This window comes from Solanum dulcamara, chromosome 4 (genome assembly GCF_947179165.1).
Source record: "Solanum dulcamara chromosome 4, daSolDulc1.2, whole genome shotgun sequence".
NCBI lineage: Eukaryota > Viridiplantae > Streptophyta > Magnoliopsida > Solanales > Solanaceae > Solanum > Solanum dulcamara.
Genome location: NC_077240.1, coordinates 23,588,113 through 23,610,255, shown reverse-complemented (window position 1 = coordinate 23,610,255; position 22,143 = coordinate 23,588,113). Strand labels below are relative to the sequence as shown.

The window sequence follows — 22,143 nt, the reverse complement described above, 5'->3', positions numbered from 1 at the left end:
CATCCGTTTGTACCCATTAAGACAACTGCAAATCAGAATATAGAATTAAGGGAAAGGACTCTTTTACTCGTCTACTGTATTAAAAAAATAAATATCAATTTTTACTTAATCGATTTAACAAATCTAGGTATAATTAGTTTTTGGCCAAAATCATTCTTAAACTATATTCCAATCTTATATTACATCCTTAAAATATTATTGTTAGCAAAAAACATCCTCTAAGTATTTAAACGTTAACAACTTTCATTCTTTTGCTAGAATTTGTTAAAAAATTAATAGATTCCACAAAAATCAAGTCACTACTTCGTATTTATTATTCTGAGATACGCAAAAAATAATATCGTGAATTTTTTGGGCAATTGAGTTTAGGATTATGCAAAATCTTTTAATTAACAGTTTTTTTTTTCCATTTATTTAATGGAAAATGAAACTCGAATGAGAGACATAATTAGAATTTTGATTAAAAACTCGAATGCGAGACGTAATCAGAATTTTGATCACCCCAATCAGATTGCACCAAAAAAATTATTGATCTAACTACAATTTGACTTTGAAGAAGGTGAAGATAATTAAGCTTCAACTTCTTTTCGTTGGCAAAAGAGAAGAAGAGCAAATCATATATCCTCACTCCTTCCAAATATTTTTTGTTACAGCAAGCAATGGTGTTCAAGAATTTTAGTAGGTAATGAATTATGTAGGAAAACTTTTTGTTCAAGTGAATTGCACATATTTTTGTAGGATCCTTTTATTTTTTGACAATATCTAACAAAAAGATGAAAATTGTTAACTTTCAAATACTTGGAGGATGTTTTATGCCAAAAAGAATATTTTAAGAATGTAATTTAAGTTTGAGATATAATTTAAGGATGTTTTTGGCCAAAAACTCCTTATTTTACCCTTCTTATTAAGGACTTACTATTAACTTTCCAATATTAAGACCACAAGATTCAAAAATATTTAGTATTTGTGAAGTTTTAATTAAGTGATAAAAAGCGTGCAAAAATAAAATATGTAATGGCAAATGATGACAAATGAAAGTGAAAAATTGATGAGGCATTTAGCAACGGTGAGATTTTAGACAAGTTGTTTTTGTTTTAGACAGCCATCTAAAGTAGTTTGTGAATCAACATTTTTTACACCTGTTGATATTGTATTGACAAATATTTTGGGTGCCAAACTGAAAGTTTTGGCTACTAGGTAAATTTGGAGAAGCTCTTAGCTCCATCTATCTCATATTTACTTTGGTCAAAATATAAGGTAATTTTCTTTTCATTTATTTAGAAGTCAAGATAATTGCTTTTAATATACAGAGTTTATGGTTGCCATTTATTTGCAGAGTTAAAGAGCCTTGGCAGTCATCTGCATGCATCCCCACTGGAAGAAGAGGGGGAAAAGTCTCCTTAAATGAGCTACCAAGAACATGTATAGATAAATTAATAAATGCAGTATCTGAGTTGAATAAGACGTTTATTAAATATTTAATAAAAAATTACACAATAGGTATCATGGCTATATATGGAAAGTCCAGGGAAGGTGAGTATGACATGACAAGTAATATTTTGGTTATGATAAATATATTATTCGACACTACTTTAAAGTTATCCGTATATTTTACTTAGACATCTTAATTAGGATTAGTATCTATTAAACACTTCAATCTTAAAGAAATTTATACCTATTAAACAAAAAATGACAATCAATTTTTAGAATCCTATGCGTGTATCTCACACATTTAATGTTATGAAAATCAAACAATAAAACAATGACACGTGTCATAAAGGCTGAATTAAAAAAGATTTTTAATTTAATAAATAAAAAATAATTTAAATCTTTATAAAAAAGAAAAAAAGGAAAACTCATTACCTAAACAACCACCCCCACCTCCCGCGCCACCCTCCCCAACTAAACAACCCACCTCTTTTCCCTCATTATTTCTTCTTCCCCTCATCATTGTCTCCCGTTATTCCTTTAAGGAGCTCAATTTTTTTCTTCTTATAACAATAAATCATTAAAAAATAAAAAAGAAACTTATAGATTCAAGTGTTAAATAGAAATTGTAAACAAAAAATATTATTTCTTGTACTAAATCACATAAACGGAGATGACGGTGATAAGGTGCTCCGATGGTAACTAGAAAAGACAAGAATTGATCCATGAATCTTTTTCTTCCGTAAAGAATGATTTTTTTTTAGCAAAGAACAAAAAACAAAAAAGGAGTACAAGTGAAAAAATTAAGAGAGGTTTTTGGAAAGTAAATAGGAGGCGGTTAATAGGTATACATTTTGAATAATTTATGTGTTCAATAGGTACTAGTGCTAGTTAATGTATCTAAGTAAAATATGCGGACAACTTTAAGAGGCCATCGATCACTTAAGCCAATTAATACACCAATAAGTTTGGTGAGAATGCATCATTAATTGAGATTAGAACATGTCATTTCCCAAACAACCAAAAACCAACAAGTTCATCTTGAAAAATAGTTATTGTCATGAAATTTAAAATGGTAAGTTTTACATGTGGAATTTGAGACACTATAAATGACTATTTTTCAAAGAAATGATTGAAATGTGGGCAATGGGCGCTAATTCTGTGAATTGTACCTGTCAAACTTGTGTTTAAAAAGTAGGTATGTTAAGCTCAAATAATGGCCAAATCTCAATCAAAAAACTTAATACTGAGAAGATTAGTATATTTACCTGAACAGAGGACATAAAAATGACAAAATCCATTTCAGAAGAAAAACATGTTAATAAGATATATCTAAGTTCGTCACAATAAAATAAGCATATTTTCTCTTGATCAACATTAGAATACAAGATCTGTTCAGATACTTTCTACCTTTTCTAAGTCTCATATTTTCTCTTGACCAACATCATAATACAAGATCTTGTTCAGCTACTTTTCTACAACTTATAAATCTCATATTACAAGATATGTAGCATGTACCCTGGGAGATGGATTTTAAGGGGAAAAAATGAGTTTATACAGTTCGGTATGGGAAATAAGAGAGACCCGAGTAAGTACATCTGTTAGAACAGACGTAACAACTTATATTCAAAATCAGAAGATGGATATGTCTAATGTCCTGCAAGACCCTAGACTCACTCCGAGTCCCCTCTCTATTGCCTCGTTTCTCAATCTCAATAGAGTAAGAAAAGAGAATCCAACAATCCCTAAGGAATAACTTGAAACTAAGAGAACGTTAAGTAATACTTGATCAATTCCCCAATAACAAAAGCAGAAGAGGAAACACTGGTTGATTGTTATCAGAATCAACTCAAGCAACTACAAACACAACAAGCTTTCACTTGTTTAGCCATTGCAAGATCTTTACTACTTTACAACTACTTTGAGTTTTGCTATTGTAGAAGAGATATATACACCCAAGGACCAAATCCTCCACAAAATGTTTAATGGTTGTTGATGATCATGGTATTCATTTAGATAATCAATAAGATAAAATTAAATTTTCGAGGAGGGAAATTACAGTTTCCACCATGGAAATTAGTTTGATTCAAATTATATTTGAACAAATGCCAAGGAAAAGGCGGATAATACCATGCTTAACATATTTTATCCTGCAACTTTGTCCTGCTGATTTGGGCATACTGATACGTGCATCAACAATCAGGAATATTTCTGTTTCAGGACCACATATATATCTGCAATAAGGTGTCTGAGATGCTAAGAAAAGAACATTTTGAACAACTTTACACTGAAAAATCAGAACACAAGAATTCAATATTAATAGAGTAACACAATTACAGCAGAAAGATGACAAATCAAACTGCACGTCTGATGAACACATGAAAATTTTATGTAACTTGTGAGGGCCAGTTACCTCTTCCACAATGCTGGTTCATTCCGCTTGCAGTTATGGAAATAAATGCATTGTGTTACAGCATTATAGGTTTGTCTTCCTTCTCATGAAGTTCCGATGAGGAATTGTGATCCATATGCTTTTTATGCAGACAAGTAAATATTTGCATTGCCATGAATGAGTTTTGGCATAATCATTTGTCACTATTCATATATATCAACAATTGAAATACAGAAGAATTCGTGAAAAGTACAAAAGGTGTGCTTGTGAGCAACATACATGACCAATCGATCGACTTTACTAATGCTCTACAATAAGAGCCTAAAGAATTCAACATCCCTACACTATCTTACTTCCATATGATCTGAAAGCAAGAGAAGCTTATAGGAATAAGCTTTTCTTGCTCATCAAATCAGAAAGAGATTCCAAATGACTTTCCAAAAATTACAATGCTCTACAAAGATTAACAACAGAGCTGAAGCGATTGAACTAACAATTCTATCAGCTCTTCAATCCCTATCTGAATGCTCACCAACTGAATTGTTTCTTCTAAAACGGGATGTACCTCCTCTACCGCTGCTGTGAACTAAAGACTCATTGTTTCTTCTACCAACAACTGAGCCGCTTACATATCTGCAGCTCAGAGCTCTACTGATAGATTTTGACTTAGGTTCAACCCCATCACCCTCTCCACGAAATTCAGACTGCCCATCATTTCCAGCCATTAAATCCATCAAATTGCTGCGCAACCCCAAGTCAGAGTAAGCTCTCGGCGAATTCCTTAGAGGGGTTGCAAGTCTAGCATCTCCACCATCCAAATCTCTAAGTTTACTACCTTTTCCCCTCAAGTTCAACTGGCTGGTTCTCGACTCCACAGGTTGGCCCACGGTCTCAACCATCAAACAAGGATTGGTAAAACCATTCCAGGAATGTAAAGGTACCAACTTACTCAACCCAGTCAAACATTCGGCCACCTCCTTCATTGTTGGCCTCCTCTCCCTACACGGCCTCACACATTTTGCAGCCACAACTGCCAATTGCTTTCTTATTCCAGGATCCTTAGGAGGTGGAATCCTTGGATCGTATACAGCCAAGAGCTTCCCTCTCTTTATCAATGGAATGGCCCAATCCACAATAGAGGGAGGCGAATACGCTACATCAATAGCTTTCCTCCCACTAATAATCTCCAACAACAAAATCCCAAAACTAAAGACATCGGTCTTGGTGCTCAAATTATCAGGGGTGACATAACATGGATCAAGATAACCCATTGTACCAGCAGGAGGAGTAGACCTCAACCTAAAATCATCAAGATGACACCTTAATGCTAACCCAAAATCACCCAAGCGGGCATTGAAATTCCTGTCTATCAACACATTAGCAGACTTAATATCACGATGAATTACAGGAGGACTCAAAGAATGGAGAATATCAACAGCCTTTGCAGTTTGTAAAGCCAATTTTATCCTTCTCCCCCAACTAAGTGGACGAGAATTGGAATGCAGGACATCATAAAGGGTACCATTAGACATAAACTCAACAACCAAAAGCGTGTCATGAGAATCATTAGAAAAACCAACAAGATTAACCAACCTTGGGCTCTGCAATTTCGAAAGAATATCAATTTCATTCTCTACCTCGTTACAATTCTCCTGCCCAGATGTCGAGGTGGTTCTGATTCTTGGGGCAATTCTAGAAGACCTCTTTACAGCTACAAGACGGCCATTACGAAGGATCCCTTTATACACAAGTCCATGGCTACCCCTACCAAGAAGCTTTTGGTCAGAGAAACCATTTGTGGCAGCTTCAAGATCTCTGTAGTTAAACTCCTGGATTTTGATGGGTTTTTCCTTTTCTTGATTATGGGGTTGATGGGGTTTCTTCGGAGTGGCCGTACAACTCTGAGGATTGGAAATTGATATGGAAGATTCAGCTTTACATGATAGATAACCCATAAAGTTTTTTTTTTCTTTTCTGTACACTCAACAAGCTTTATGTGTGTTTTCACATATAAATATTGGCAAATCCAGAACAAAAAAAAGTGTATTTTGATGGGTTTTTCAGATGAAGAGCTCTTTTGGTTTCTGGGAATTGCAGATAATTGCAGCTTGGTAATAATGACGATGAGGGAGAGAGAGATGTTGCGGTTATAATGGCTAAAATGGGTTGCCCACTGTCCACTGAAATGGAATCACAAGAACTGACACCATCTAATATTTATTTTGGCTTAAGAAATAGGGTAAAAAATGGGGGATGATTTATGGTTTGCAGAATTGATGAAACTGATTGCACTTTTTTTCCTATTCGGTGATATCTGCGTTGTTTTCTATTCGATGTTGAATGTGTGCATTGGAATTTGACTATTTTATATTGAGTTTCGACTAAAAATATCCTTAAATTATATCTTAAATTTAAATTATATTCTTAAAATATTATTTTTGACAAAAAACATCGTCCAAGTATTTGAAAATTAATAATTTCCATCATTCTGTTAAATATTGTCAAAAAATTAAAGAAACCGCCAAAAATATGTGCAATTCAAGTGAACAAAAAGTTTTTCTGCATAATTATTATCTACTATAAAAAATCTCATAAAAAAAAAGAAGTTTAAAAATCTTGGACACCATCGCTTGCTGAAACAAAAAATGTTAGGAAGGTGTGAGGATTATTATTCTTCTCTTTTACTAATGGAACGAAGTTAGCACTTAATTATCTTCATTTTTTTAAAAGTCAAATTGTAGATAATCAATAATTTTTGGGTGAAATTTGATATATAGGTGATCAAAAATTTTGATTATGTCTCGCATTCAAGCTTTTAATCAAAATTCTGATTATGTCTTGCATTCGAGTTTCATTCTCCATTATTAGAAGTGGAAGTCTTTAACAAACACCGCTTCTAGTAAATTCAGTTGAGAAGAAACATAGTTCAACTGATAATTTTTTTAATATTAAATCACATGAAAAATAAATTAAAAATTTGTTAATTAAATTTTTTTACAAAATGCTAAACTCAATTGCCCAAAAAGTTCACGATAATATTTTTGGTGTATCTCAAAATAATAAATACGAAAGGGTGGCTTGAGTTTTGTGGAATCTGTTAATTTTCTGATAAATTCTAGCAGAAGGATGAAAGTTGTTAACTTTTAAATACTTAGAAGATGTTTTCTGCAAATCATGATATTTTAAGGATGTAATTTAAGTTTGAAGTATATTTTAAGGATGATTTTGGCCAAAAACTCACTTTACGTTCATATTATGTAAGGCCCCATTCAGGGGGAAAATGTTATCTATCAAAGATTTTTTGATACCCAAAATTTAAACTCAAGACATTTGATTAAGGAAGAAGCACATCCCCATCTACCACACTTTGGTGGGAACTGATTGCACTTTCAACTTTGTTCTCAAGTATGATTAGTTTGAAAGGGTTATTAATGGAGTTTTATGCAATTTAAACCTTTGCTCTTTTTTTAGGGTTGTCTATTCTTAGATCTACGGTAGAGTACTATGGTCGTATAGATTGTATTTTTCATTTTGCTTATCTTATTATTTTAATGGTTCTTTTTAGTTTCTTGCCTAGTGTCTGGAATCCGTGGAACCCCGATTAAATCCGAATCGCGCACTGCAGGATCCATTTGGGGGTAACCCTCCCAACAAGATTTTTTCCATACTCAGGGCTTGAACCCGAGATCTCTAGTTAAGGATGAAACAGTCCCACCACTACATCACAACCCATGTTGATTTATTATTTTATTGGTGTTGGTGCTTGTTATTATTGTTTTCTTTTCATTTGTTCTTGAGTCGAGAGTTTATTCACAATTTCTTTATACTCACAAAATAAGAATAAATCTTAATATACTCTATTTTTTTCATACTTTACGTGTAAAATTATACAAGGTATATTATTGCTATTTATTATCTCGTTCTATCGGAATTGATACGTCCCAATTCACGTGGAACAATTTCTTTTTTTTTTCCGGTCGTGTCTGGAAACAATTTCATAATCTATACTAGAAGTTATTTAACAACTATGGCATGAAGTAAAGAATACTGCGTAGAAAACCCACAAAAAATGGAAAGTATATTCTACTTGAAATTTCCCAAAATATTTGATAAAACAAGCTACAGATTATTTAGGTGTGGTAAATTTAATGATGGTTTCATTTTATATTAATATAAGGTAAAAGGACTAAATTTGCCTATGTACAATTCGAAATTGCTTAATTCTATCTCTATTAATTTTTTTGATCTATTCATATTTTTGTTGTTAGTAAATTATCTCGTACTTACCTTGGAACTTCAATCCATGTGGTCAAGTTTTTTGAGGAAAAAAAAAGAGAGGTTCAAATTTACCTTTCAGTTTTTGATTATGATTAAAAATTATCATTATGTTAGAACAAAGGCAAAATAAATCTTTTTTTTAATTAATATTACCTCCGTCTCATATTAGATGAGCACTTCTAATTTTACACGGTGATTAAGAAATTATTAATACATTGGAAGACTTTACCATTATGCTATTTGTTTATATCAATGCAATATATATAGAGTATAGAAATAGCTAATATTGAGAATTGTTTACATTCAAAAGGTCATATTAATTATAGGGGTAAAATATGAAAAATTTAATTAATTCTATCTTAATTTAATAAGTAATCAAATAATATGAGGACAAACATTTTTAGTAAGATGCTCATCTAATATAGGAACGGAGTTAGTAACAAGAATGATGTTAGAACAAAACTGGACTTGTTAAAACTTCAAATATGAAAATGAGAGGAAAAGTGTGAACGAAGGAAACTAGAGGGATGAGAAGAAATTTCCACATTCTTCTTCCAATTGTTTAGTAGACTTTAGATTGCTTAAGAAAGTGAAAGCAATAATGTAGAGGAAACATGCAATTTCTTTTTAGCCACTTATTGGCTATTGCTTCAATAAATCAGATAAAATATTACTAAGAAATCATAAATAATAATATTTCTAAGAAATCATAAATAATAATGTTATAAGTTTCTCTTAATTTAATGTGTAATCTTCATTAGCAAATTCATTTTTTTGTGATTTCCTTGAACAAAACTAAAAGTTACTAAGAAATATATATATATATATATATATTATACTTTGTCCGAGAGAAAATCATGAAATTAAAAGTATAAGAGATTCTTAGAGGAATACTATTAATAAAATTTCCTTGACTCATTGTGTAGATAAAAATAGCAACTATACTGTAGGAATTGAACGTGCGTTAACAATCCAAGATCGCATATTTAGACACTAAATAAACTATACTATAGGAACTGAACATGCATTAACAATCCAAGATCGCATAATCAGACGCTGAATACTAAATTCCGACTCACAATCTATATAACAAATCGTGTTAAGTAAAAATTGTAGAACAATTTTATTCATAAAAACCACCGGTGTACGATTACAAGAGATTCCTATTTTTGTTGTCGAGTCATTACATTTCTCATCCTATAAATTAGACAAAAAAAATCATCTTTTCCCCAAAACATACTCTAAAATAATAAAATTTGATGTAATATAATGGACAAATTAAACTTGTGAATTTGAACTTACTACTTATTCAGTCATGGATGGATAGAAAGAAAATATATTTGTGGAATAGAAATTAATTCCAATTTTAGTCATAATAACGTTTTAAGGAATTAAGGAGGTTAATTATGCACGTGATTCGTAGTTAATCTGGTCAACTGTGGGCAAAAGTATGCCTATAAAATATTGAAATATTTTGTATATTTCTTGCCAATCTCATTACACAAAACGTATATTCAAAGATTAGACTATTTTTATTTTTATTTTGTTCTCATTTATATATTTACTTTCTGGGCAGAGAGGAAGAGTGCACCTAGGGATTGCTTGATTAAAGTAGGACATTTTTCATTTTTATTAATGGGTCTACCAAGCTCATATTAAAATTAATGTCGAACCAATAATCTTTTTTTTTTAAAAAAAAAACTAAAAAACTTGGGGGGTCGTAGATGTCCCAACTAATTGAATTGTCTATGTGAATCTTGTTACGTCTTGATTAAATTGTAGGTCGCTTTAATTTTACACATTTATTTTAACATTCGTATTTTTATGACACTCATCATGTGAATATGTTGAACCTTTAAAGTTGAATATCATATTTTCATATAACATTTTTGATCTTACAACCATCCAAAGTATTGATGGAATTAATAAATCAAAACAATGAGGGACATATAGATGATTATGAAGGAAATTATATTTGTAATTGCTTATTCACTTGTCTATTGGAACTATTACGTAGTACATTACTACAATATTAATCACGGGATAGAGGGAACAAAAAAAAAAATTATTCCCAATATATTCTATGAATTAGTAGTATTATATTAGTTAGTGGTTAGCATTTTGAACACTTATGGAAAGTTGTTTTTCACCTCAAATTATTTAATTAAATCCTTGAAGTTGGAGCAATTTTGGGTGGAGCCTATGTTCAATTGTTCAACACCGGACTCATTTTTAATATAGAAAATGTATGTAAGAGAATTTATTAATTTTCTTAATAAATATTTAATTTTGAACTTATAAATTCAAAAGTATAATAGATTTGATATTAAAATCTTAAAATTTTAATCCATAAAATTAATAATGAATTAGCTTCTTGAATAGAGTGGTGTTGCCAATTGTCAAGAATCAACTTGCAGATGGGACTGATATACCTAAAAAATGTCCAAATTCAAAATTATTTTCCTACCTAACGCATGTTTTCTCCATCTTCATTATTTCTTTATTAAAATATTTTTTTGAAGTAGGACAGATATGTTGATGAGATATCTCGTGATGAAATAATTCGAAGCTTAGAATGCAAGTTAATTAATATTATATGTACAAAATTTATTTCAATTGAAATTTACATCAAATTAATAAATGGAAAGAATGTGTTTAGTTTATGACCAAGTGATATTTATCCTCATTTTAATTTAAACCGTTGGAGTTAAATTGATTGATTTGACATAAATATTATATCGCGGTAAATAGACCATTTTATGAACATGTTCTTATTTTGAGTAAACAAGTTTAACCCTCAACAGACCTATTAGATAGTACTATTAATACTTGTGCATGGAGGTTAATTAACTAATTAATTGTTCCTTAGAACCAAAAGAAGGAATATAATAAATTGAGGAGAACTAGTTTCAATTCGGGGGGGGGGGGGGGGGGGCCTTCCATGAAACGTCACATATGAAACTTGTTTTTTCTATTTTTACTAAAAAAAATATTTTTTTTTATTTTTACGAAACTTATTTTTTCTAGAAAAAGTATTTTTCAAAAATTTTGATCAACCGATCAAAAATGAAAAAATGAAAAAATTAAAAAATATTTTCTAAAAGATATTTCTCTCCACACTCTAAGTACAAAATTAAAAAGCCAAGATTTTTGTGGAAGATGACAAGGTGTATATCCATTTCAAGCTAGTTAAGAATACACGTACAACAACAACAATCCAATGAAACCCCACAACGTGGGGTCTGAAAAAAGTAAAGTATACGCAGACCTGACTCCTATCAAGGTAGTACGACTGTTTTCGAAAGACCCTCGGCTTAATAAAAGCATAAAAACATAAAAGAGGTTAGATAAAGCATATATGAGAAAGCAAATAATGAAAACGACAAGGATAAAATAGAGTAATCAAAGTACAGAAAGTAATAGATAATAACAGAAATCAGAGCACAAGAAATTATAGTGCGCTAATGCGCCTACTAATAAAGAAGAATAGCGAGACTATGTACTAACCTTCTACCCTAATGTGGGTTTTCCACACCCTCCTATCTAAGGTCATGTCCTCGGTAAGCTGTAATCGCGCCATGTCCTGTCTAATCACCTCTCCCCAATATTTCTTCGGCCTACCCCTACCTCTTCTGAAACTATCCATTTGTGTCTCTCCTCTTCACATGCCCAAATCATCTCAGTCGCATTTCTCGCATCTTGTCTTCCACCGATGCCACTTCTATCTTGTCCCGAATAGCCTCGTTTCTAATCCTGTTGCTCCTGGTATGCCCACACATCCATCTCAACATTCTCATCTCGACAACTTTCATCTTTTGAACGTGAGAGACCTTAACCGGCCAACACTCCGCCCCATTACACATACATATAAATAATTTAAGGACCCACGTTAAAATAAACTAGTTCAGTCAAATCTTGTTATAATACTAGTCATTTGTTCAGTAACATTTTACTATAATGTCCTGATTTTCTTCGAAATCATTTTTTTCATATTATATTTTCTATTTCACAAGATAGTACAAGAGTAATAAATTTTTGGATATGAAAATGGCTTCCAATAAGATATCCAAATGGATTTCCTATATATATTGTGGTCCTTCACATATAGGAAATTAGGAATGTGCAATGTAGCTTTCACGTAACAGAGAGTTTGTTTTAACTCTAGAGGGTTCATTTTCACGATTTTTAAATAAAAAAAAACTTTTTTTCCTTTGTTTGTTTTATTTAAGACGATGAGATTACATTAGTCAAAATTAATAATGAAATAATTACAGATGAATTTATTTAGTACAAACGAATGATCAACTAAATCATTTTAGTTTAATAGAGATGCGTCGAGAAGTTATAATACTTGATTTAGAAATTGCCTCTTTATATTTCAAAAGATTTACACGAGAGATCAAATAAATTTAAGACAATATTAAAACAAATTTTAGGCTTAATTGTCGAAGCAATTTAATCATCCTTAATTGTCCCAAACACTTGTAAAAGCTATTATAAGTACCACGTGGATTACTTAATTGACCAAACAATTCAATTATGTTTCCTTCACTTTTATAATGGGGAGCATAATATTACCAAATAGGTAAAATTACTGAAAAGATACTTTCTTTTTCCCCACACCAGATTTCTTAGGTTGACAAAATTCGAAAGTTGGTGTGATAGCATCACCATAAATTAACGCATTTAATTTAATAATTACTCTTTTTAGGATTTTAATTACGATCTATGTCATATTTATTTTAATTAATAATTAAAATTATCTCATAACCCCCCTTTCTCTCCCTCTCCCTCCCCCTCTCTGTGCCTTTTTTTTTTCTATCTATTTTTCTCTTTCTCTTATTTTCTTTCTCTCTCTTTTTAAATAATAATTAATTATCCTAATTTAAATAGTACCAAATTATTTGAAATTCACATATAATATTTATAATATATTTGTATTAAAAATAATTTAATTATATATTCATCACATTTATTGAAAGATGCCTATAATATGTATCATAAATTGATTTCAAAATATATTTTAATTATTATTTATTTTTTCTCTTATTAATGGTGCTAAAATATATTATTTTATTATAAATATTTTAGTTATATATTCACCACGTGCATTAAAACATGCCTATAATATATTGAATTTAAAATCTATTATATTATTTTTTATTTTTTTCTCTTATTAACGGAATATATTATTGTATTAAAAATATTTTTGTTATATATTCACCACGTGCATTGAAACATGCATATAATATATTGAATTCAAAATCTATTATAATATATTTTTATTTTTTTCTCTTATTAACGGAATATATTATTGTATTAAAAATATTTTATTTATATATTCACCACGTGTAATACATTTGAGTTAAAAATATTTTAGTTATATATCCATCACGTGCATTGCAACATACCTATAATATGTATAATATATTAAATTCAAAATGTATTACACTTATTGTTTATATTTATTTATTTTGATTGTATTAGAAATGCAGTATATATATATATATATATATATTTATATAAAAAAATTATTTAATTTAAAAAATAGTAAAAACATCATTTCTATAATATTCAATTCAAAATTAAAATAATTAATTATTATTTCTAGGAGAAAGAGAAAAATATGGACAGAAAAATTGGAGGAAAAACGAAAAAAAAAAAAGAAGAGAAGAAGTAGAGAGAGAAAAGAGAAAGAGGAGGAAAGAGAAAGAGGAGGAAAGAGAAAAGAAATGAAAAAAAGGAAGAGAGAGAAATCTTTATTTATATAAGAAAAGTAGGAGAGAGAAAAAAAAGGAAATGTATTTTATATTTTTGCTATTTCAGGTAAGAAAAATATTGATATTTTTGATAAAGATGAAACATGTACTAAAATTCGTAATTAATATTATATACTTAAATGGGTCTTTAATTTAGTCGTTCAAACAATTGACTATTTTAACTTTTACTTAATGAATGAAAATTCAATTTTTCACCTTATAATATCTTCTCCTGTTTTCCCTTCCTCTCCGCCTATGTAATAATAAAAATTAACTCGATTCCTTAGGTAGGTTTAAGATTACATTGGGATCCTAAGTTGACCAAAATTAATGTATCTAACCAAAAAATATTATTTCCCGCAATTTCAACCGTGAAATTAGCTATAAAGTGCAACGCAACTTGTTATGATAGACCAAACCAGAGGTTATTGTTGTAAACAAAAAATTCTTTAGGAACTCAATGAATTCAAAAAGTGAATCAAGAAAGTGGTTATTGCCTTATTGGACTTTAACAAAAGGGGAATATGTATGCTTTATTTCAAAAAAGTGACCACATTTTTTGTGTATTTTAATCAGAGGTTAGTAGTACTGACAAATGAAGGAATAAATAAATGTTACTTTTTGAAATGAAGTAGAATTTTGGAAAGTTACATTGATGCAAGCATCTTTTAGGTCTGCCCTTTTAGTTTCAGAGAGTAAACTCATAATAACTGAGTTGATAGTTGATTTCTTGGTAATCATTCAATTAATAATTATTTTTATTTTTAATTATAATAAAATGATATTTTTTTTGGAATGGATTAAAAGAAAAAAAATATCACATAAAATAGAACAAATAAAACGTTATTTAAGAAATTATTTTTTTTTTGTCAAAAAAAATAAGAATCAAGAAGAAAAGTGACTACACATTCTAATATCTCGAGCTCGATATTGTACCTTCACCTCAGTACACTTCACACCCATCCCAATAGTGAGAAAATAACGATTCAATAAAAAAAAATTAATAATAATAATTATTAATTAAGTGATCATCCGTAAAATCAACTCGATAATCACCGATGATATAAGTTCCACTATCACTGTATGAGGTACTCCCTCTGTTCCTCTTTTACTAATTACTAAAAAATACATTTACCTTTTACTTATCCACTTTGATTTATTTATTTCTTCAATTCTACCCTTATCATTTAAGTTAGCTACTGTAGTACTACTAGCTAAATTTAATTTTTCAATGCATAATTAAAATAATTAATATGAACAACTTAGTAAAACAAACTCTTAATAAATAATTTCTTGAGGAAAGTATAATATTAAACTAGTAAAAGGGCAGTGGGGAGTAATAATTTAGAATGGAAAAATAGCTTAAGTATAAAAATGGTGAATTCCAAGAATTTTTGTGGAAGGTGACAAGCTGCAATAACATATGGAATTACGAACAGAAAAGTTTCATGGCAAGTCCATTTCAAGCCAGTTAGGAAAATCCACATGTATAGTCCCTCGTTCATTTTTATTTATCCACTTCAATATATCAAAAAACAGATAATTTTTTTTACGTTTTACCTTTAACATTAACTATTCATTTTCAAATCTATTAATATTATACACTAATTAATATGTGTATTATGATAAAATATGTACTTTTTTTAAAAAAGAAAGTGCAAAGTCGATAAGTAAATGTGAACGGAGGGAGTAAATAATTGAGGATTGAGGACCCCATGTTACTATAGTAAATTGTAGGATATCTGTTAGTAGATTTTCCAAATAAGGTCAAATATTGGATTTGAATGCCAGAGAGATGGCTTCCAAAATACCTAAACGATGTCCCATTATAATTGTGGTCCTTGAAAGGAGCTAGGTGGGATCAATTAATTTATATAAGGACTCTGCAATGTAGCTTTCATCTAACTAAGAGTTTGTTCAGTTTTGGAGAGTTCATTTTCAAGATTGAAATGATTTTTTGTTTTAATTTTTATGTGAGACAACATTACTCGAAAATAATGAAAGAGTTAGGGGTGAATTTATTTAGCCTCCTTTAGTAAAAAGTGGTAGTAGCTAAGGCAGTTTGTGATGATATACCAGATGATGTGATAGTGTAAAATTTTACTCTTCCTTTTGGAAATCAATGGATTATTTGCTGTCAAAAGTGGAGTCAAAAAAGTAGTTTTTTTTTGGATTAGAAAAAAGGGGAACATCGAAGCTTCATTTGAAACTTTGGACCAAGTCTTTAGTATATGTAGAGAGCATCTAGCTTAGGGCGGTTCAAAATTGAACCGAAAAAAGTTATCTCATTATCGATTTAGCAGTTTTGGTAATGATTTTAATTTTTTTGTTATCAGGTTATCGGTTCTTAACAGTTTAAGATTTTTTCTTAACGGGTTAACCGATAACCCGATAGAAACTTAATAATTTATCTTTATTACTATTCAATATATAAAATCTTTCACTTAGATTTTCTCAAACTCTTGGTCATTATACAGTGTTTTACATTTGTTTTTGAGCAAGATGTAATTTAGCAACTCATTTGCATGGTTCATTTAGTCTGTCACATTGTTTCTAAGTGATTTTCAAAGGTTTTTTTTTGGTATCAAATCTTAACGGTTAAACCGAAAACCAAACCGATAATGATCAATAACAAATAAATCAATAACAGATAAGCTAATATCTTAACGGTTTTATAACGGTTTAACCAATAAATTTCAAAATCGAACTTAATTGATCGATACGCAGCCCTAATCTAGCTAGGTAGTGCTTGCTTATAAATGAAGAAAAAAGTGTAGTATATATATTTATATATTACTTTATTGAAATAGATAGAGCTGAAATGTTTTTCATTGAGAAATTAGCCAGAATCTTGCAAGTTTAGGTGGACATTTAACTAACGTGTGGAATAATTTGGTTAAACTTTTGGACTTTGAGGTTTGAGCGTAGTGAATCAGTCGTGACTAACCTGGTCCCCTATAGAGCATTTATAGTAGGACAACCTTCCCTCCCCAAGTTACTCACTGCGATCAGATCACTTCTAGTATAGCTTGACAGGTGTAATGGTGTAGAATGGGAGAATAGATGTCATCAAAGTCAAATCAACTAACATGTTTAACTTCTTATCAAGCTATTTACTGGAGTTGAAATTGGGTTATATAAATTTTGTAAGACCAAAAACTCCAATGACAACTGGAAGTTTGGATTTGAGTTTCAGTTTTGAAATAATATCAACTACAAGTTTGAAGGTAACCTTGGTCTTTTTTCACTTATTAATCAACTAATTAGGTTAATTGGGGACGAAGCGGAAAATTTGAACCAAAAATTAAATGGTAAGGGCATGTGGAAGCTAAACTATTAATGAGTGACATATCTATTCACTTATTTTTTTATATAATACTAATCAAAAACTGGGAATAGAAGATATGATACTCATAAAATAGTCCAAATGTAATGATAAGTATTCTTTTATCCTTAACTTAAAAATCTCAGATTCGAAATTCGTTGGGAGAGTTACCAGTTCCTTTAAAATGAAGGGGAAAAGATGAATTGTTTCTTTTCAAATAAAGATTCAATAAACAAATACGCAACAACCTTTTAATTTATTTATGAATTAGTTACTCTTTAATTTTTCTTGCCCTTCACGCTTTGAAAGGAACTTGGATACATATAACCTATATGACGGAAGAAAGTTTCACATGATAACAAAGTATAGAAAGGAGCGAGCCTATTCCGATTTTCAAAAGTGGATAGTTTGAGCAAAGAAACAAGCTTCCATTGGATTATTATTACATACCAAGTCTATTACAAATACAGCATTTCAGTGAACTACTGCAACCAGAAGCATTCGGTAAGTCAAAAAGAACCCTGCAATCAAAGAATGATATCAAGTTAGTTACCACACCTTCAAAAAGAAAATACATCTGAGTTAAAACGGGAGCAGCCGTGGTACTTGGAAAAGAAGAAAGCCAACTGAATAGAGTATCACATTCTTGATTTATAGTTCATTTGTGCAACTAGATTGGAGTTTTATTAAACTCGTAAACTGTGCCATACTGGGCTAATAAGTCTCACAGAGAAGTTAATTTACAAGCCATATTTCATACATTTGAGATCAACCTAAACAAGACCATGAAAAAGAATAGTTCAAATCAAGTCAGATACAAATAGAAAAGATGTCACTACTGTAAGAAATATTCCGATACTGCAAGTAATGGGGTTGTTCTCATGTCCAAATTAGATAATCAGCTCATTTCATCAAGTTCAAACTCAACCTTGAACTTTGCTTCTTTAGCTTTCCCAATGCAAATTATTAAACATGGCATGACAAGGAATGATCAGAACAACATCACAAGCAAAACTTTCTATCCATGAAATACAGGGCAGAAAACTAATGTAAAGGATATCTAGCTCAACCATCAATTCTACGACAAGCAAAAGAATCCCAAGTATCAAAAAGCACGAGCACATCAATTATTGCAACGAATACCAATATCATTCATTGAGAAAATGGAGCAGTTGGAACTCGGAAAGAAGTTTTCAACGGGAAGCAAATGAGAATCGAAAATTCCATTTGGTGAGTTGGAAAAACAGTGATTCTGATGGAGGGATGTGAAATGGAACAAGGAATACTGAAGGTAATCAGTAAACCAATACTAGGGAAACAGCAGGAAAGATCTGACGCAGAGGAGCAAGCCTGAAGAAAGTAATTAGGTTATGGGGTGGAGAAGGCAAACAGGAGGATTCGGAAGAAAAACACAGCAGAAAGCTGGCAGGAAAGAGACATGAAACTGGAAGGGATTAAACAAAGTGGTATAGACTGATAGAACTGAGAGAGTAGGATTTGGAATCATTGCGGGTGCTAACAGTAGACCACTCAAAAAGCAACTTTAGCAGCTCTTTCCAAGAGCCTGGGGTCAATCGGCAGTGGCCGTGAAGTGTTTAACACATTGTATTTGAAAGCGAAAAGTCCAAAACAAACGACAACTATACTGTCTAAAGAAGTCATTTTACACAAGCTGGTCTTAACGTTGGGGTTGCCGGAAAAATGTTGGAGATCAGTTAATATATCCAAAGAAGACAAAAAATCTTGGAATCTGATGATTTGATTGGAGGTGTCAATAAGATATGACATTTACTATGAAAGATTAGAAGGAAGCCAGAAGAAAGAAGGGGTGTGACATGGAATGTCATTAACCAGGCAGTGAAACTGAACTAGAAGATCTTCCATACAGGAACTAAGCATTCCTTCATGCAGATTACTACATCTTGCTGATTTTTCTTATCTTTCGGAGCATATATCAATTCCGACTTGTATAAACGATTGGCTAACAGCAATAGAGAAAAATATTCTTGTGTAGCTACAGGTTATTCTATACTTCTTCCATAAGGTGGTATGACCTTTTTACGAGTAATAAATATATATCAATCAGTTATTCCTCAATTTCAAACTAGTTTTTTGGTCAGCCATTTGAATCCTTTATACCCATTCTGCTCTGCTAGACCCAGTTCTGAATGCTGGATAATTTCTCTTTTAGAAAATTAGGGGTTCCCTAAAACTAGATGTCTCTTGATCTCTCACTTACCCATAAAGGTCATTCAAGTCTCTTACCATAACTAAAAGAACTTCATAGTTAATCTCTTGAAATTAGTAATAAAACCTTTATGTAGAGACAACATTATTACTAGTTGATTGTTGAAAGTTGCAAAATCACGAGCTTCAAAACAATTAACGCCTAAGCTCGGTAAGAACATGTTTAAATAGTCAGTTAAACAGTAGAGAAAGTAATAGGGATTCTGGGATGCAAAGTAAGAATAGGAAAAGGTAGAACAAACAGATATTAGCTCTTCCGCACCATGCGGAATGCCACAAAAATGCAAACCCGTGCGGAATGCCAAGAAACTGCAAACCCAGATTTTGATGTGGTACTGAACATAATTGAGTTTACAGAAAACATTCTTGTAATATCCCAGTGTCGACTTTTATGCAGGAGGGTAACTGCTTATATAGCACTTTCACCCCACCTACTTTTTGTCATGGATAAGGGTGTTACCAAGATAATAAGAAGACACAAAAGCACATTCTAGGAAATCCAGACAGAATGAAGTGAAAAAGTTGGTCGTAACATTCCATAATATTCATTTATGCTTGCAGCTCATGCTACTCACAAAACAACCTTCGTTTAAAGAAAAAGCAAATACATTACAACTCATAATGACGCCGAGGACTATTCCATCTATGACTTAATTTACCTCATTTCAAATGCAAATGCTCTTGTTACATTTTTTCCACTCGTATACAATGGTTAACCAGAAAGTTTATGCCAAACAGTTAAAGTGTAGACAAACTCAACCTTAAAGTTCCTCCGTAAACAAATTTATTCCCCGTGCTTTCATTTTCAAAATAAGAAAGCAATGAGAATATACTTCACCATCAAAGATAGCAATTAACTATTATAAAGATCACACAACACGATACTGCACATATTGCCTATACTTTAGAGGCCTTAATAATCTTATTATTTTGTAACCGAGAAATCCCTGATGGCCAGTGGTGCATTGTTCAAAACTTGGAAGATAATGTGCCTGCTCATCTATGTTATCCACTTAAATACCAAGCTTTTATATGCAGAAGGATTCGAACCCATAACGTGCAGCTACTCCACACATAACGAGCTGCGCTCTTACCACTAGCCTTTAGTAATCTAAACAGCATTCACACTGTTGTATGTCACCACAGGAACAACACGGTTCCTCCCCAGATAACCAGGAAACCCATTCAAGTACCCAGTTTTTATACTCTAGCATTGACAATCTCTAAACAAGAAATAAATGGATTTACTTTTTTCCCTGTACAAATAATAAAAAAATGTAATTCAAGGTAACTCAAGTCACATCCCCACCTAAAAGAGGCACAACACACCAAGGAACCATACAAGATTAAAGAGCATGTAACATCCGCATTATATACCCAGTGATAAATTTAGGTCAATAAAGTTAGGAACAGAAATATTCACAAAAACATCATATCCAAAACCCAAAACATTGCAGAGATCATTAAGACGTAGGCTGAGAAAGGTCACATACCAACAAGGATAAGCAATTCTCCCTCCGTCCCAATCTAATCCCTTTTCAGCTTATCAAATCAATTTGGTCTTATTGGAGCTACATCGGGATATCGATTACGCATTATACCAAAAAAGATGAAAGAGTCCATTAAACAACCTAAGACAAAAATCAGTTTGTTCGACTCTTGAGAAGCAAAATTAAGATTAAAGTGGAATTGCAAGGAGATGTTAAAATGATATGCGATTAGTAGACAAAATATACCCAAAACATAAATTAAAATATTCATAGCATACAAAATTCCAAACCCTAGAAGTGACCAAATTAGGCAAAACAAGAGAAAAGGGGGCACATACCCATAAGGAAAACAAAAAGTTTATTTTGAAGAAGAAGATTGGGGCTTATAATAAGAAGCGTAAGGAGGAGGAGAATAGATAACGGCAGCAGCCATAGCTCCAGGAAACACTGCATACTTAGCCATCAGCGCAACCTTCCTCACCAATGGCTCTCCCTTCATTAACGACATGCTTAAAACACTTTTCCCTTTCTTTGATCAACACACTTTTCTTCTACTCCTCTCTTTCTCAACTTTGATTGTTTGCAGTTGCCATTATCTGATCCCTAATTTATTGCTCTCTCAAATCCACGATCCGGTCCAGGAATGATCCGACCCGGGTCATGGAATTTCACCTATATAATATGAAATTCAATAACAATAGTTATTTTTCAAAAATATAATATTGTTAAAATTTGAAACTCCGTAAAATAATTATTTTTTAATTACATTTATTGGAAAGTGGTAACTTTTCTCCCTTTGATGGGGTACTCTATGGCTGATTGCACAATAGAGTGTATAATTTTGTAATTTGTGTAAAAATAGTCTCGACATTACATAGTCAAAAGAAATGATTTTTTCCCCTTAAATTTGCCAGAATATAATTTAGATTTCTTTCAAGTCGTGTTCAAATTAAATATCTTAATTCCTAACTTTAGACATTTTAACTAAATCATTGTCAATTCAAATTTTAATTTTATTTTTGTATATGTGTTTTTATTTGTCTATTAGGTAGTTAAACATAATTACATAAAATATGTCTTCTCCTTTAGTTATACGTTGAAAACACATGGAGTTTTACAGCTTATTGAAGCAAATGTATTAGTCAAATGAGATGTCATATTATATGTGATTAACTTAACCATCTAATAAACGGATGAAAACACACACAAAAGGGGGAAAAATCA

At 31.2% G+C, this 22,143-nt stretch overlaps 1 protein-coding gene and 1 long non-coding RNA gene across 3 annotated transcripts; both read right to left on the bottom strand.

Moving 5' to 3' along the window:
- Window positions 1-4,032: 4,032 nt before the first annotated feature.
- LOC129887017 (serine/threonine-protein kinase-like protein At3g51990) lies at window positions 4,033-6,163 on the bottom strand. The gene has a single exon (XM_055961949.1). It carries the CDS (start codon window positions 5,773-5,775, stop codon window positions 4,330-4,332), a length of 1,446 nt encoding a protein of 481 aa, XP_055817924.1. The 5' UTR covers window positions 5,776-6,163; the 3' UTR covers window positions 4,033-4,329.
- Window positions 6,164-17,589: 11,426 nt separating this feature from the next.
- LOC129887016 (uncharacterized) lies at window positions 17,590-21,700 on the bottom strand. Of its 2 annotated transcripts, XR_008766277.1 has the most exons (3): window positions 21,686-21,700; window positions 21,258-21,591; window positions 17,590-17,703 (listed from the first exon to the last, which is right to left on the bottom strand). It is a non-coding gene; the product is annotated as an uncharacterized LOC129887016 (long non-coding RNA). The 2 variants fall into 2 exon arrangements; XR_008766276.1 differs by lacking the exon at window positions 21,686-21,700 and having other exon boundaries at window positions 21,258-21,679.
- Between the last annotated feature and the right edge of the window lie 443 nt (window positions 21,701-22,143).